The 18,701-nt window shown below is 37.5% G+C and overlaps 1 protein-coding gene across 1 annotated transcript in view; it reads right to left on the bottom strand.

The window, feature by feature from the left end:
- The window catches only part of PLOD2 (procollagen-lysine,2-oxoglutarate 5-dioxygenase 2), a 36,602-nt gene that overhangs the window by 17,391 nt on the left and 510 nt on the right, over positions 1 to 18,701 (bottom strand). The window contains exons 2-8 of the mRNA XM_029086376.1: positions 17,501 to 17,637; positions 11,661 to 11,824; positions 9,730 to 9,842; positions 7,417 to 7,480; positions 6,539 to 6,636; positions 4,333 to 4,434; positions 1,043 to 1,064 (exon numbers count right to left, since the gene is read on the bottom strand). Coding sequence (XP_028942209.1) covers positions 1,043 to 1,064; positions 4,333 to 4,434; positions 6,539 to 6,636; positions 7,417 to 7,480; positions 9,730 to 9,842; positions 11,661 to 11,824; positions 17,501 to 17,637 — 700 coding nt within the window. The remainder of the gene's footprint in view (positions 1 to 1,042; positions 1,065 to 4,332; positions 4,435 to 6,538; positions 6,637 to 7,416; positions 7,481 to 9,729; positions 9,843 to 11,660; positions 11,825 to 17,500; positions 17,638 to 18,701) is intronic.

Below are 18,701 nucleotides of genomic sequence, written 5' to 3'. Positions count from 1 at the left end.
AAAAAAAAAAAAAAAAAAAAAATTATATATATATTTTGACACAACCAATAAGACTCGCCTCCTTTCTAAGATTAGTTATATTAAAAAGCAACTAATGTCACATTCTAGTAACTTAGGCCACACAGCTTTCTAATGTCATGTTGTAGTAACTTAGACCACACAGCTTTCAAATAATCAAAACCAACTAACTCAAACGTGCTCTGCTCCCTGTTTATTTTCAATGACTTCACTAAATAAGCAAAGATAATGGATTTAATATTGCTAAAAAACTGCTTTGAATTCCAATAACAGTAACTGGAAGTAGAAAATAATGTATTACGGTTTTAAAAATTCTTACTTTAATATTAAAATGGCAAAGAAAGTATTTAAGGAAATACACTTAGAACTGCATGGCAAATTCATTTTTTTAAAGTAACATATATATATATATATATATATATGTTATGTTTACAAGAAAATATAGAGAAGATTAGAATTTTTAAAGTAGTTAAAGAATAAATATCACAAAATATTTTATTTATCTGTACTTTAAGCCTGCAATACCTTTCCATATACTTATATGCACTATTTGCATATATCCAAGGATACTGAAGTTTTATCCACCTTATTTTAATGTGAATTCACACCTTTTGAACAGTGGTATTAATTCCTGGCTTGTATGTGCCTGCTATTGAGATCATGACCACTAAAACAAACCTACATAGCACTTTTGTGTATTCTTAAAATATATTATTACATTACGCGAGACAAAGAAATTTAACCTTCAAAGGTCTCAACTCCTACACAAAGAAATGCAGATTAACCAAGAATTTTTTTCCACCTCTAAAACAAGACAGTATAAACATCTAACCCTCTACAAGGCTCAGAAAGAAACTTTATACGAGTATAAAAGGCTGCAAGTTAGCTTTCCTTAAGCAAGCCAAAACCCACTTGAAAAGTGTCTGGATAAACCATCAGCACATGTTGAGATTTTACAGTGTCAGTCTACTTCGGAAATCCAGAAACATACTGGCAAGTGCACCAGATTGGAAACATTAGGCACCAATGTTTACCCTGACTACCTCCTATTCATAATTTCATTTGCAAACTTAATATGTACTCATGCAGACATCCTAGTAACTTCAAAGCAGCTGATGAAGTCAAGTACACTGACGTGTCTTGAAAAAAGCAACTGTGATTCTCTGGCAATCACTCCATTGAGGCTACTGCCATGGTAACGAGTACTGCTGATTGCAAGTGATCAGGAAAACGGCGTGTGCCATCAAGCTTACTAAGCTGAACATGCACATGTGCTACCAACACCAGAACTGCTGCAGTAATTTATTTTTCATATTTCTCCAGTTCTAAGCCATTTTCCCCTTATTCTCCAGGACAAAGAGAAGCTGTTTCACGCTGGATCTGCAAAGGTTACAGGGACAATTAGGAATTCCTAACACTTCTTCAGTACACCAAATTGTGAACTGCTTGGCTCAGGACTGTGCACAAAGCAAAACAGTGTTAAAAAAAATGAGATGTAATGATTCCTGCAAAGTACACCTCCTCAAAGCAGAGACTTATCTACTGCATCTCTCATCTCTGCTGCATCACTTCATCAGAATCAAAGAGTTCATCAATCTAGATCTTGGTTCACCATAGTATAAAGAGTCGTCACTGTCTAATCTGAATCTAGGTCACAATGAACAATTTTAATAACCAGCATTTTGAGTATATCAGGTCAGAAGTTTTGGTTCTTCTCAGCTGTGCTTCAGCAAAAACACTTTGGAAATATCCAGTCTGCAATGGGACATTACATTTTCTCTGAAAGATCCTCTCATTTTCACTAAGGTCATACAATTGCCTTTTAAAGTTTACTTTTTCACAAGCAGTAGTTGAGCATACGAAAATTTTTTTAAGAAATACAGGACAACGTCTCAGTATGACTGCACAGAGCAAAGTTCAGGAACCCTCACTGCATGAGTTGCCACTGAAGTGAAGGGATGAGCAAGGTCATCCTTTACACCTGCACCAGGAAGTCTCCATATCAGTAACAAGCTTTAGGATTTAAGAAGTAGCTCTAGGAAAATTAAGTTTGTTGACCAATCTAATTTAGATTATAGAAAAAAAAAAAAAAAAAAAAAAAAAAAAACCAAACCTTAAGAAAAGTGGCAAAATTTTACAGTTATTGAGTCAAGATGCCTTCTTCAACTTATTTCCATTACCCTGCTTTGACCTAGGCAGGTAGCAAATTTGGGGGTTGGCACAGGTTTCCACACCTCAGCCATGATCAGAGTACAGGATGTTCTGCTTTTGTTCAGAGGACAAAAACTGAGCAAAAGACCCTGCATACATGGCTCTTGGCTCCTTCATGGATAATCCAGAGGCTCAGCTTTTCACAGGCCATGCTCCCAGCACACTGACTCTGGTAGTGCCTTGGGCTCTTCTGATCATCCATTGTGGACCAACCTACACAACCCATGGCAATGCTTCCAACTCCCTCTGCTTTGCATGCTCCTACTCCTGACCTTCACAGAAGGAAGGATATCCCTATGCCCATGGTGGAAAGCAGTATTATTTCAGCTGATTCTGCAGCAGAGCTTATTTGTCTTGTACTGATAAACTCAAGGTCTGTAGTTAAGCTCAGCCCAAAACAATGAATCTGCAACACCTCACCTCATTGAGTCAAGGATCCATTCATGCCAGAATCCATGTAAAGGAACTCAAAGCCCAAAACATAGTTGGTATCAACAAATCTGATTCTCTACTTGCTTATAAGGAATACAAGCAAAATCCTCACTCAGAAGATATGAGTGTATCAATGCAGAAAGTTAAACAAAATAACATGGGAAGAATTATTAGAGGCACAGAGCTGGTACTGGTGCTCTTTTCACTGAAGATTTCTTGTTAAGTAGCAACTAGCCAGGCCTGAACAGAAAGCACATTCAGAAAATGAAATATTGCTTGTAGTCAGAAATGCCTAAAGTAAACAGTTCCACTGAGGCCAAGGAAAAACCTCGTTATTTCTGTTGGCAGAGTAAGTGAGGTATGAAGTCCAAAGAATGAATTACAGTAAAGAAGACATGTTCCAAGTAGATGTACATAAACTGTAGGAAGCTATCCAGTAAATCATTGCAAGTTACTCCACAATACTGGCTTTAAGATTTAACTGCTCTCCAACCACGTTTTAATTACTAACACTATAAGGAAAAACTTAGACAACTTCTTTTCCTCAGGTAAACTTTACGTTGGAGTGCAAACACAATTTCAGTAGAACACCATTCGAATGTTGAATCTCCAAAGCAAAATTAAAATTAATTAAAAACAATCTGAAAGTTATTACAATTCCAGCAATAACTTTTAAAATTTATATTCCAGTCCATAACCTGTTTATTGTCCAGAAATTCTTTCACTTTGTCCTTTCATTACAAAGATAACAAGCCACTATGTCTTTCATGCTATCCTCAACACAACCTTCCAAGATCTGTACTCATTCAAATCTTCAATATAGAACAGAAATGAAACAGTTGCTGGAAACAATTTGTTAAGAATAACCAGAATGTTCTGAATTTCAGTACAAGCCTCACATTTCCACATTGTAGATCTTTGCATTTATTCTGCATAAAATTTACTGAGTACAAGCTGAGATATCATAAAAAGATGCTAAAGGCATCATGCTTGTAGCCAAAGAGAGAAAATAAGTTCCACAATATTGGATATATACACACACGTCATGTGTATGTTTGTCCTGTAAGAATTCTGAAGATCAAACTGATATCCAATCTCAATTACATCAGATTTATTGTATAGAAACACATTTACATATACAATAGATATCTCTATCATCCTTCACAAGCTAAAGCAGTGTTGACTACCTCTCTGTATCTCTCAGAAAATAGTAACTGTAACCATGTTACAGTTAACTATTAACCTCTACTCGTAAGAGCAATTGTTAAACTAATACAAAGCAAGGTTTTTTTTGCAAGTCTGCAGATAAAAATCTAAAACAGCTAAAGAGTTTTTCTACCTCCTCAAAAATTCTAATTATTCACTTGAATCTTGCATGATTCAAAAATGATTCATTCACTCTCAATGAACAGAGGTAAGAATTTGGAGGGCTTCTGGGGATGGCATAATATTCAGTTATACTGGGGAAACCTATAGTAATATGTATGCATAAAAACATTTCTAAAAGTATTGATTTTCCAGTAAATTAAAATTCCATCTTCACAGTTTCATATACCAGGAGAAATGTCCTGAAGTGTCTACAAAAATATAAAATTGCATACTGAAGCTGCTTTGCCTCAGAAATCACTATACACCTCTGTGAACTGCATTCAAAAGGGTTTTTATTCTTACCGTTACTGTTGACAGGTCTAGTAAGTCTAAATCACAAATACTGCAACCAGTTTCCCGCGTCCAAGCATTAGGAATATAGTTTCCCAAATAATTCAAGTGAATCTGGTAAAAAAATTAACAATTCAGATCAATGAAAGGTGCGTGCAAATGGTAATTTGTACCTTTTAAAGAATTCAGGCTTACTCATTGAATCTCTTGTACCTACAGGCAATTGACTGTCTTTATAATTTAAGATTAAAAAAGCAAACAAACAAATGTTCAAAGTAGCTGGTAAAAGCTTTTTCTTCTTTTTATTTACAAGACAGAGATTCCATTCTCCTAGCATCTACATTTATTGCTTCAGTTAAACCAAAAATTTGTTGTATAACAACTACCAACTAAATGCTTGTATGATTTCCAAGACACAGGCTATAGATCATTCAGCTCTCAAAAGCTGCTAGGTGCAATTTCAAGCCAAAAAAACCCAAACCAAACCAAAACAAACAGAAAAGCCCTATATTTCAATTCTTTTACCAAATCTGAGTATCATCAACACTTTAGACAAAACACAAAGAGTGACCGTATGAAAAACACATAGAGAATATAGAAGATAAATGCTCAGAAGATGTATTTTTGACAAGCAGTGTCAAGATTCAGAAGCCAGGCAGGGGGATACATTTTAAAGCAACATCTAGCTTCTTAACACATTTTGAATTTGCACTGAACAAAATATGTACTTTTTTTTCCTATCGATGGGCTGCCTGGGCTGCTCTGCCCTCCTGGATTCCAGGGGAAGTTTGCACAGGACTTCACTCTTCACTGCCATTTGCGACGGTTAAGGGATCTCTTATGCTGGGGAAAGTTTGCCTGAGGGAAGGCTCCTATTAATTTCTGTTCTACTGCCCTGACAAAAAACTGGAAGGATAAAATATTGTTTTGCAGAGAAAACACACTCCAGTCCAATACTCAATCTGCATTTTATCATATTTTCTAGACAGATCTGAAATAGAATTGCTTGAACTTAATTTCAGAGATCAATAAAGCTCACAAGCCATGGGTATATTGCAGGCAGTGATCAATGACACTGAAGATGCAACAACAAAAGCCAGCCACACGTGTGTACATACACACACTTATATGTATTTCTCCCTATATACAAAGTATTTTTAATACACGGGTGTACTGGGTCTGGCTGGAATGGAGTTGATTTTCCCTGTAGCAGCCCTCAGAGTGCTGTGTTTTGTATTGGTGGCTCGAGGGGTGCTGATAACACCCCAGTGTTTTGGTTACTGGTGAGCAGTGCTAGCACAGCATCAAGGCTGTCTCTCCAACATTTCCCCCCCAGTAGGCTGGGGGTGGGGAAGGTCTTGGGAGGGGACACAGCCAGGACAGCTGACCCAAACGGACCAAAGGGATATTCCATACCACATGACGTATGTTCAGAAATAAAAGCAAGGGGAGCAGAGGGGGAAGGGGGGGCATTCGTTACTCCCGTTTGTCCTCTGGGAACCGCAACACGTATGAAAACCCTGCTTCCCGGGAAGCGGCCAAACATCTCCTGCTGATGGGAAGTAGAGAATAAATATTTTGTTCTTTTGCTTCTGCGCACACAGCTTTGCTTTGCTTCTATTAAACTGCCTTTGTCTTGATCCACGAGTTTGGGTTTTTTGGTGTTCCACCTTATTTTCTCCCCTCTCCGTCCTGCTGAGGAGTGGGGTGACAGAATGGGCTTTGGTGAGCATCTGGCATCCAGCCAGGGTCAACCCTCCACAACGGGTATACAAAAACACACCAAGGTCTGTGGTAGTATCTGTGGTAGTATCAGATATGTTACAGTTTTGTACCCCAGCCTGTGACTTTGGGTTAGATTTTTCTCCCCCTGAAAATCTATTCTTCTGATTACCATCTAACGACCAGAATGACACTGTTCAATAGCTTCAAGAACTGTTTTGTGACAGTGAACAAATTAACATATGCTTATTCGCTTCTAATATCCCATGCTACAATGAATTTGGGGGCAGAACGAGTTGCTTCAGCAGCGATACCAAGTTACAGTGATAGCAGAATAACATGATGGAAAGAGAAATTAGAATGGGTTTTTATCCTTGCAATTCTTATCAACATTAATTGGAAATGAGCAGTGCTATGACCATTCCAGAATCTTCCACCATTGTTTTTGCCTCTATTAAAACTACCATCTTTGCACAAAATACAAATTGTCACTCACTTTAGTTGGACCATTTCCATGAATGGTGATCGGTAATGTGTCATACACTGAATTCCTTGCTCTTACTTTTCCTTCTTCAAATTTCAAAAGGACTTCATCTGCAAATCAACAAATAGTGACAGTTTATAAATAAAAGCTAAGATTTCAGAATCCTTCAAGTTCTTGCCGACACAATATACCTTGCTGTTGCTATCATTGTCTATGTTATTTATTTGGAAGCTTTCCTTCATTTTTTTAACTAAATCTTTAATTTTAAGCTCTCTATGTTAAGTAAGGTTACATCAAGCTTCAGAGTACCATTATCAGCCTTCAGTATTTGAATAAAATCAATTTTAAATATTAAATTAATTTTGTGAAAATGCTATTTATAGAGAAATCATAGTTATTTCAGACATGATCTGACTATAAAAAGTTGTTCCATAATTGAAGGTTAAAGGTAAGGAAGTAAGTTTGCACAGATACCATTTTTCAATTTAAATTCATGACAACTGAATAAAAGTGATTCTACATTATTCCATATTCCATTTCATTATGTAGAGTCATTTGCTTAAGAACATCTAAAATGCAATTTTAATTACCAATCATACTCCTGTGAATAAGTTTGTGAAAGGCAGATGGAAAAATGGTTATTAATTTTGTGTTTAGTGCTAATTTCATTTATTGAAACTATTTTTTCCATTTTAAATAAAATATTTTGTCAAGGGGGTAAATCAATTGATATTAAACCCAAAAGACATGTAACTCATCTGGTAATCAGGTTTACCCATCCAAACATTTCTTTAAAATAAGCATATGTTTAGGGAACAATATTCATGGTTAAGCAAAGAAAGTGTTAACAACAGTTAATAAAACATATAATGTGCAAATCATACACTTACCAACAGCTCCATTTAAAGTCTGGAAAATTGTACATTTGTGGTCCAAAGTAATGTTAATGCGCTCCTGAAATAAAAGTACCAAACATGTTAAGGCATTCTAAAAGCCAATGCTTTTATGGTAATGTAGCAGTTATACTGCAGTGTCAGCAAGTAATCAGGCAAAACTACTCTATGTATTCAGCTCTCAGATATAATTCTTAATTTTACATTATTAATTTCTTCTTATATTCCTGAGTTGTGCAACTGTATAGCCATCAGTTTTATATATGCAAAAACTTTATCTAAACTTGAAGGATAAAGGTCATAACTCTCCAAAGAAACTACAAGTTGTCAGTATAAGCCAAAGGAAATTTCTGTCTTATCTTAAAAAAAATAAAAAATTAAGAAGTCTTGACCAAGCAACAAAGCATACAGTGTTTCACATGTCAGAATAGAAAACACCAGTGGTTTTACAACATGTTCCTAATATTGCATTATTAATCCTACCTACATTCTTATTTAAAGTATTATGTTTTGAAGTCTTAACATGTTGATCAAAGTATATAGCCTTTAAAACAGACTTAAAAACCCTTAAACAGATAACATATTCTGTTTTGGTCTTCCAAGGTTTTGTTTCATATTCTACAGCATTAGATATTACCATGCAGTGAATTAGTGCTAATGTATAGTACAGTAACCCAAGTTAAGCACCATGGAGGCATTTTGAATCACAGGGCAGTAGTGAACTGTGCAGAGCTACACATTTTTTGTCTAGAAGAAATCTGTTTAGGCAGCTAATTATATTATTACTGGCTTTGGTGCAGAGTCAGCTTTAATGTTTCTACACACTGCCCTTTCAGTTGCATATCTAGCATCTGATTTAACTTGCATAAAATCAGTTCAAACGTTAAGGGACGGAAGGAACGTCCTATGAAGAGCAGCTAAGGGCTTTGGGTTTAGAGAAGAAGGTTGAGGTCAGTGACCTCATTGCTCTCTACGACTTCTTGAGAGGGAGGTGCTGACCTCTTTTCCCTGGGATATAGCACCAGGACATGTGGAAATGGTTCAAAGCTGCACCAGGGAAGGTTCAGAATGGGCATTAGGAATCACTTCTTTACCAAGAGGGTGATCAAACACTGGAACAGGCTTCCTAGAGAGGTGGTCAATGCCTCATTCCTGTCAGTCTCAAAGAGACATTTGAACACCCTTAATAACATAGAATCATAGAATCGCCTGGTTAGAAAAGACCTCTGAGATCACTGAGTCCAACCATACCTGTCCACTACTAAACCACATCTTTGATCACCCCATCTAGCCATCTTTCAAACACCTCCAGGGATGGTGACTCAACCACCTCCCTAGACAGCCCATTCCAGTGCCTGAGAACCCCCTTCAGTGAAGATTTCCTGACATCCAATCTGTACCTTCTCCTGGCGTAACTTAAGGCCATTGTCTCTTGTTCTGTCCTCACTAGTGTTCCATCACTAGTTTCATAAGCTTCAACTTTTGGTCAGCCCTATATTGGTCAGGCAATTAGACAGCTGATTGTTGCAGTTCCCTTCCAACTGAAATACTCTATTCTATTCTATTTCTGTACCTGTCTCTAAACATGCCTGGTGTTTCAGGCATAACTTAATGGAAAAACACATATGCATCCGCCTTAAGCATACAAATGCTCAAAATCAACCTTAAAATTCTGCAGTATCAGCTTGTGAAAGTCTTTTCGCATCACTACATTGTTAACTTTCCTTAGCCCTTTTTTTCCAGCATCAGGGCCATGCCTCTGACATCTATCATGCTTTAATGCTGCTACTCAGCAGAGAACTTTGTTAAGCTAGGGCACAGAGAGGTCTTCACCAAAAATTTATGACACAGCTTTATTGAACTTTATCTGTACAAAAAGCTGAAGAGTCAGAGGTAGCCTCAGGCAGGATCTGAAATGGCAGCAAGCCAAAATATAAAACACTAGATCAGCAAGTAGTTCAGTGACACCCTGGAAAAATGCCACATTCTCCAACCGTGAAACTGCCAAGTACATGGGACCCTCATTGAGATTAATGTGTCCAATCATATACCTCAGAGCTATTATTTCTAACAATGAAGCACAACCTGCTTGGATCTGCAGACAGTCTGAAATAATACATCAAGCCATGACTGTCTGGAAGCCTGTTCATCACTCCAACAGTAGGAACTTCCAGAGAACAAAACACAACCGTCAACATGGCACTCAGTAACAGAGAGACAACATTGCTTTTATTTTTATCTCCTGATGTTTTTTGAAGAACAGGATGTTATTCCAAGCAGAAAGAAACAAGAAAGCCAGTCAATACCTACCCTTGCCAATGGGTCCACATAGATTTTGGTGTAAAACAGCTGATCGTCATCATTATCCTGCAGATTCCATTGCTGCACAATGTGATTTATATATGGAGCATAACCAATAAATCCTGCAATATCATACGCACATATAAGTTAGTTACCCATAAAAAGCACTACTCTGCCAATGCTGTCCACCAGTCAGGAACTTCATTCTGACTGTTTGGTGCTGGCCAAATTCATATAACTTGACTCAAAATCCAGTTTTCTTCCTGTGATATATACCAGTTCTGTTTTTAGAATTCATAATTAAGGGTTATTTTTATATTAATGCTATTTTAAGGAGGAGAAAAAAAAAAAAAAAAAAAAAAAAAGATATGTTTAGGATGGTCCAGAGAACTCCAAAGCATGAGATTAGACTACTACTATTCCCAGGAAGCCCATCTGTGGAAAAAGTTTTCATTTTCATCAGTCACTTCTTGTCAGCAAAGAAGTCTGAATCTAAGACTGCCAGAACTACAAAGATAATTCAACTTAAAACCAATATACATCATGTTTAAATCAAAACAAAAAAAGATAAAGCAGACAGGTGAGGTAAAGAAGGGAGGGAAAGGACTGAGGACACTGCCCAGCACCATGTATCTAGGAGAAGTGACATACTGTGCTCTGTAGCAGTTAAACCATATCAGTGTCAGTGTATGTATTAATCAGATGCAAAATTATTATTAAAGTTGGCATTTAAAGGAGGACTCCGGAATTAACATGCCATTGAGAATAACAGGAGTAATTTGCACTTCTCTTGGAATGAATCACCTAAGCCATACTGATGGGCCAAGCAGAGCTACCAGCACATCTACACTGTAGGCAGAGATCCCCAAGAACAAGGTAACCAAGTCAGGAATTTCTGTGACCCAGCTAAACTGCACCTATAAATACAATGTACTGCTTTGACTGGACCTGTACACTAGATTGTTTCTGAAGCACAATCAGTGGCAATTGGGTCAACCCTGCACAGCATTTCATTGCAAGGCACAGTAGCTTGCTAAGCTGTCATTTTACAAGCAATTGCCAACAAATACTACTTAAGTTTGAATGAAAACTATTCTTGAGCACAGAAGAGTGGGGAGGGAGAGGCGAAGAGGGGGACAGCAAATACAGTTCTCAATTTTATACTTGAGGAATTCAAGAACAGCTCCACATACAAATAGATAAAACAGATAAGTCATTGTGATAGTTTCACCAGGCCAGCCCTTGGCTAGCAGCCAACACAGCCGTTTACTCACATCCCCCCAACCCCCAGGGGATAGGGAAGAGGACTGGGGGGCAAGGACAAGGAGGTTTGTAGGGTGAGATAAGAACAGTTTAATAACAGAGAGAAAACTTAAAATAATACTAATATTAAAATAGTAGTGAAAATGATAACAGTAACAAAATATGCAAAGGAGTGACACCCAACGTTATTGCTCACCCCCCGCTACTGACCGAGCCCGGCCTGTTCCCAGATAACAATCCCAGAGGAGCGACAATCCCGAACCGAAACCACAATCCCGGAAGCACGAGAGCCCGAGCGAAAGTCAGAGAGAGCTAAAAGGGGAAGAGATTCTCACTAATATAGTAGGCATGATAGCATTCCATATGATATCATTCCATATGATATGGAATACCCCATTGGCATATCTAACTGTCAATTAAGTTTATTAATTTAAATATTCTTCACCCCCTTCAATCTTGTGCTTGTGGACTAACAGAACACAAAGTCCTTCACTTCCAGTGACAAAAATGCAAACACTGGTACGTTATCAGTGTCTCTCTCATAGCAAATCCCAGGCTGAAAGCAAAACACAGCACAATTCTAGCTACTGAAAAAGAAACCCAGCTCCATTTCAGCTAAAAACCAGGATAGTCATCTTCAAGTTCAAGCATTTACTGTGTTCAAGAATCACACTTGCCTCCTGAGTTCAGGAATCGTTTCCCACTCCGGACAACAGGATACTTGTCAGCTAGCCTTTTATCTGGCCAAATTAATCCATCTGCTGCAAACACCACTTTATGATTAGCTTCCTGAAATTTCTTCAGCAGTTCTTCAGGGCCCCCCGCAAAGATAACATCATAACTGAAAATAAAGAAAAGATATCCTTTAGATTAGTTTAATTTCAATGCTTCTGTGTTCAAAACAAGTGTTTGGACTATTAACACTTTTAAAATCATATAGACAGCCCTTTTTTTTTCTCTGAAAAATTACTCACTAAATCATGTTTTACCACCATGTAAAAATCCTATATCCTTTTAGAAGAAAAAACTTCAATCAATACTATTTATCCAATACAGTTTCTACTTCTATTCACTTTTTTTTTTTTCTTTTTTTTTTAACCTTCCTCATTTTGGACATTTTCCTTCAGATTTTGTCTACCTGATACTGATTGTCACATTTCATGTATTTTGAGTAAAAAAATATATATTTCCCCCTTTAGAAAACTGTTTATGTGTTTAAGAACAACAATAATAATAATAATAATTAAAAAAAAAAAAACAACTTAGCAGATGAAATAGAGAAGGACTGAAAGACAATTTAGGTGACTCTCACCAGGAAACTCCAGACAATCTTGTTCCACAGCACAACAGCACTGACTTTCTTCTGAAACATCTTATCAAGAATGTACTTGGATATTTCTCAGTAAAGCCTAGTTGCCCACAAACTTAAACTGTGTTGTATCCTGACAATACATAGATTTCTCCTTCAATCTCTTTAATATCCTGAAGACTTCCGAAGGCTCTAAACTTCACGTTATCTATTTACCAAAAACTTCACCTGCCTTTAGGTGTTCATCAGGTTTGACTCCCAACTCCTTTTGGGGACAAAGACCTACATGTGGAGGGCTCATCTCAAAAAACAGCAGTTACCCACAGCCAAAGGTCAACACTACCCCAAAACAGAAAAAAAAAAAGCACAGATTTGGCAAAGGTCATGTAAGAATGTAGTATCACAAGCCAAGTGGTTTGTTGTTGATGAACTATATCTAAATCAATACCTCTGTTGGGAAAAAAACAAACAAAAAAAAAACCAGAAAAAAAAACAGATAAAAACAACAAAAACCACACCACTACCACAACACTACAACTGAATATATATATATATATATATATATATAAAAATAATTATTCAGAGTATATGATTCCTTTAATTGAGATCTACACATGAAAGCATTAATGTGCAAATCACTTCAAAATTCATTTTACACAGCATGAAACCATGACACAGTAATACTGGAATCATGTCTTAGATTAGTTTCTGGGTGAAGAAGTAGAATATTTGGATTTAATGGCAGCATCTCAGCCTCACAGCTTCCTTATCTGAATACAAGTATATTCTTATTCTACACATCTACCTTAGTAACCGAAAATCATCAGCCCTGATAGAGGGTAAAGGAATGGTACAGCTATCAAAAATCAAAAGGTCTAACCTTGACCAAGATTTTTTTCTTGCAAAGTCTTTTAGCTGGGCTAAGTAGGAGGACAGCAGTATCCCCACCTACAGTACACAGAATTTATTAACTTAGCAATAGTGCCAACAAATCAACCATTACTGACTTCTGGTACTTATTACAGTTCTGAAATTATTTAAAACATCCTTTCTTCAAAGGGGATTTCATGCAATTGGCCTAAGAGAACTGAACAACAGCTGGCTTACAAATGCAAAAGAGAAGATTTCTACCGCAGAGCAAAGTATGAACCCTGGTGAGGAAGTGTGTTACATAGTCTATATAAATTAAGTGGATTTCTGAAAACTCTCATTGTTTTGTTTTTCTGTAACTTTGGCAGAAAAATATATGAAAAAAAATTGTACATTTTGGAGCTTCCCCAGTTTTGCAAAAACTGCCTGTTTCTGCCCAAATATACAGGAATACAATTCTCTCCCTTTTCCATTCAATTGGTGTAGCCCAATTTAAAGCCACAATGAGCCTGAAGAACAAACAAAAAACAGGAGAAAAGTTGAAGACAGACAAAACCAGAGATTTGTCTGAGGCTTTAACTTAATAGCTTATGGCAGGCCGTGCTTCTGCTCTTTGATCAGGTTAGTGCTGCTGCTGCAATGACTCACAGCTGCGGGAAAGAACCAAACACCCCTGGAACATTGCTTTCAAGGACTGTCCTTCTGAAAAAGAAGGTCAACATTCTTGGAACAACACACTCAACCATGCTAGCTACAGGCTCTGCCTGTGAAAAGTATATGCTACTTAATACAGAAGTTTGCAATACGAAGCACAGTGCAGTATGAATCCAGGATGGACCTACATTTTCCACTAATTTTTATGGCCTTCTGTTTTGTCAAGAGGTGACTTACTGCCACCACACCTCCTCCTGGGCAGGACTTCCACCAGCCTTCCACCCCTCGCTGCCAGTCTCCCCATCAGCTGCTTTATGAGGCTCTTGCTGTTCTCTCCAGGCAACAGGAAAACTTGTAGAGTCAAACTAAAACCTATAAATCCAACATTAGCCTGCTATGATTACCTGCTATGTCAGATTATGTTCAGTCTATCCGGCACTTAAATCCTACTGTAAGGGAGAATTCATCTCAGGTCTACACCACTAAGACCATCACAAAACAGGTTCCAGGACTATCCTTGACAATTTATATGGTTATTATGAGTGATGCACATAAATTATTTTAAACAGGGCTTATTCAGAAAAAAAGCAGGCTGCCTTGGCAAGCTGAGACAGCTCAGATACTCTTATTTATTCTTCATAAATCCTTCTGATTAAGTAGAAAGGGGGGGGGGGGGGGGGGTTTGGGGGGGCGCAGATGATGACAAAACAAAACAAAACCACACAAAAAGCTTCCCTCCTCCTCTTCTGAAGCTGCAAAGCATCCTGGCTATGCACTCAGAGCTCCCAGCAACACAGGGAAATCGCAAGGGTGGCTTGGGTCCTCCAGAACTGAACATGCCATTTTTTCACCCACAACTTTAACAACAAGGACTTCTTACTATTGGAGCTGCAGCTTAAGAGCTCAAAATACAAACAAGAAAGGGCTTACTAGTAACAAGCAATTCAGGTCCCATATTTCATCTTATTTGACTGGACTGTTCAGCCACATGGCCATTTTGTCATTTACACCATATCCCCACTGGTACTACCTGTCAACCATTTTGAGAAATGTAAAAAATGTAATTACCCCTGACTAATTTAAAACAAACAAACAAAAAACCCCCAAAAAACCCCAAACAAAAAACCTGAGAGGCTTCAAAAGTCTTCCACGAAACAAAGAGATGGCTGTGGGAGTTCTGGATGAACACTCACAGCATCAAGCATTTTATCCAGTCTACACTGGCCATTAGCCAGTTCAATCTGAAGTGGTCCAAATAAATCAGTAGTTAGCTCTTGCAAAAACAAGCTTAATTTAAATAGCATTCCATCTGCAGGTAAAGCAGTTTACTATCTGTACCTAGACACAAACTATCCACAGAAGTTCAAACTATTTCCAGAATTATGAACCATGTAAAAAAATTGCTCAAGAAAAAAAAAAAAGGGCAAGAAGCTAAGTTTGTTAAGTAAACTGTTCACTAGAAATTATTTGCATAGTTACAGTAAGTAAACCAGACGTTTCCTTCCCCCTCTCCCCAAGATTAATATTCCAAATGCTTCACAATGAATATAATGAAAAACACTTGAAAAAGAAAGGAAGTTCACTATACTTGTCTTTTCCAAACTTACTGCTACCTTGATCAACTTTAAATTGCAAACCAGGGTTCCTGGAAATGAAAAAGCTCATTAGAATTAAAACATAATGCTAGAATCAGCAAATTATTTTTTTCTCCTATTTGGAATCAGTTCCACTAGCTTTAAATCAATATGTGTTTGGGATTATGGACCTCAAGAACTTGGGAGTCCTTAAATCCTGTAATTTTTTTTCATGGCAAGAAAGGTTTTGCATCTGCACTTCAACACACATGGTCCTCTGTACTCTCTCATATATGCCAGCACTCAGCCTGCCCCTCAAGAGAATAAATTATGTTGGAGAAGAATGTGAGCTATACCCAAATCCTGTAACAAATTTGCGTATTTTACCATATAGAGAGAAAACAGCAATGAATCAGGATAATTTTTTTTTAAGAAAAAAAAAAAAAAAAAAAGAAATTCAATGTAAGCAGCAAACATTTGGGAAACATTTGATTCATCTGACTTTTCAGCAAAGAACAACATGATCTCCCAAATTAATCTTAAAAAGTTTCACTTATTGCATGATCGGTAGGACAATGTTATGAACAAAGATGTAATATATTTACTTTTAGAAAGATACTTTTTCCACTTATCAAATGCAAAACTGACCAAGTCAATAAGAAAAAAAATGAAAAACTGAATGTGGACCTCCAAACTCTATGTTACTTTTACTGGCAATTAAGTGTACAAAGAAAATATTCAGTATAATAAGTTTCCCTTATAAAGATTGTTCATAAATTGGTTAAGATTATTTAGACATTGATTTTCTAGCTCTATCTTCTACTTATGGTAAGAGGTAAAATTAAAAAAGAAAACTGAGTAACATCTTTAAATTTGCTACCAGTTTAATAGGCTACTCCAACTTTCTACACTCTTAACTTATGCAAAACAGCTAACAAACTTTCCAGTACATACCACTGTCAGACCACTTCCCCTCCTGTATGATGTCTGCTGTACAAATCCTGCCAAAACTCTAACTTGCGAAAGGGTCCCTAAAACTCTTCAGCTGTCAAATTGTTCAAATAAATAAATAAATAAATAGATAAATAGATAAATAAAAGCAGGTTAAAAGCTGAAAGAAAATTCTGGAGCAGACATTTCACCAACATGACTCGGTAACAGCAGCACAAACCCATGCACGAACCTCTCCAAGCTTGCACTCAGCTATCTCCTCAAGGCTCCCTGTCTGCAACTGGGATTTCATGTCCCTGTTTCAGGACTTGGTCCCATACCTCCCTTGCAGGGATTCTTTTAGAACTGTGACTGTGCTCTGCTTAACGCTAGCATGGAAGAGCTCAGCGGCTGCTGTCAGCTGGATTCTTAGCTGCTCTGATCAAGTCTTCTCACAGGAGCAAAATAGGAGGAGGAGGGGAAAAAAAACAAAACAGAGGGAAGCAATGGAAAAAGTGTGATTTTAACATGTTTGAGCTCCCTGTTCTCCTCTGTCCTCCAGTGAGGATGTTCAAGCATAGCTGTATTATGAGCTATAATCTGGCATCTGCAGCAGCACCATCTCTCCATCCTTCCGTCACACAGACAGCCCAGGCAGCAGGGGTATCTGGCACCTAGCTTCTTGTTTCAGTTCTCTAATATGTAAAAGAAATTCTCCCGCTAAGTGCTTTCCTCAGGGGCCCATTTTCTGGCTTCCTCTATATCACTGTTACTTCATGGAATGAGATTACACTCTGGTCCCTACTGGTCACTTTATTTCTGGAGCTGCTTTTTTTCCCCCCTCTACATTCCACGCTCCCAGCCCGCAGTCACATCCTGCCCTCACCGCAGCCAAACAGGGAGAGGGCAAACACTTGCCTAAAAGCTTGTCAGCTCCCAGTAACATTTTTTTACCCCTCGAGGCAGCACAACTATGAACAACTCTCACATCTGTAAATCTGTAAAAAAGTAACGATAGCTCCAAGAACAATCTACTATTTTTATGAATGAAGAAATATAGAAGCAAACTCTCTCAAATAAACAGCGAGTGGGAAACACAGCGTGCAACTTTCAGCGTGTCACAGCAGCTACTTTTGCATGCCTATCCAGACTAAAATGTAAACAAGCCAGGTTTGCTTACCATTCAACAAACATTACAACCAAGTCCTCTTGATCAGCATAGCTTTCCATGCCTTCTTTCAGTAGTCGAACTTTCTGCCCTCCGCCAATAGAGTTAGGCAGCTCACCACCTTTCCACTCTTCACCTTTTCCAAGGACCTAGAATAAGAAAAGACCACGTTTCTCTAGTGCCCAAAAACAAGAGGTTTTTTAAAGCAGACCCTTATTGAAAACAGATGTTAAAGCAGAAGCAACACATTAAAGCATAGCAAGCCAGCATTTCCAGCATCATAAGTTTTCTATGTCTGAAGCAGCATTCAGCACAATGACATCACTGCAAAAACATGAGAGAGAATTTCTTAACCAAATAAGAATCAAGCAATTGCCTGCTACCATATTCATTTAAATGTGTCTCTTTCAGGAGAAAAAAAAAAAGTTAATAATTGTTTCAAAATTTGTATTAGAAAAACATTCTGAATGAGACCTTTAAAAGGCAATATAATCACTTTAGGAACAGGAAGCGTAAGAGACCTTGGTGGGTCACGGTATTACTAATACAAATTGCAAGCTCCAGTCTTTCTGAAATCACACACAGACACACACGTACACAAATCCCTCCAGAACACTTTTCTACAAGGAAAGGTTCCCCAATATACAGCTGGCTACTAAAATTAGTGAAACAGAACTCCTCGCTAGCTAAGCACTATAGCAAATTACATCTCAAAAAAAGAAAAGAAAAAAATCCTTAAACTTTTGTGGGTTTTGAACATAATATTTTTGGAACTTATAAAACCTGGAAGAACTAAACTACACAATCTTTTGGACAAATCTGCAAAGCTACTAGATGTATCCAGAGTTCAGGCTTCTTGGTTGCTTTAATACAGTATTATCATATTGGGAAAGGTTCTCTCAGTCTTCTAACTTCAGTGGTAAAAGTCAATCTTGAGTGACCAAAATGATTTCCTATTTATAGAGTATACACTGCAGTAAGCAAGCAGAAAAATTTCATAACACCATCTGAATTTCTGGATTTTCTCTTGCAAAACCAGTTTATGGGGAAAGTTTAGAAGGTTAGTGCCTTCCCTTTTTGCCAAGGTCATGTAAAGGCCAATCTCAGCACATGACATATGGAGACATGTAACAAGGCAGAAGAGACTGGCAAGAATGATAGAAATGTTTTGTCCTCTCAGAGAATTACAGGTTCCTGGGAAACATAGCAAAAC

Source organism: Antrostomus carolinensis, unplaced genomic scaffold (assembly GCF_000700745.2).
Source record: "Antrostomus carolinensis isolate BGI_N321 unplaced genomic scaffold, ASM70074v2 scaffold10618, whole genome shotgun sequence".
Taxonomy (NCBI): Eukaryota; Metazoa; Chordata; class Aves; order Caprimulgiformes; family Caprimulgidae; genus Antrostomus; species Antrostomus carolinensis.
The sequence above is the reverse complement of the archived record's forward strand: the minus strand, read 5'-3'. Positions and strand labels throughout refer to the sequence as shown.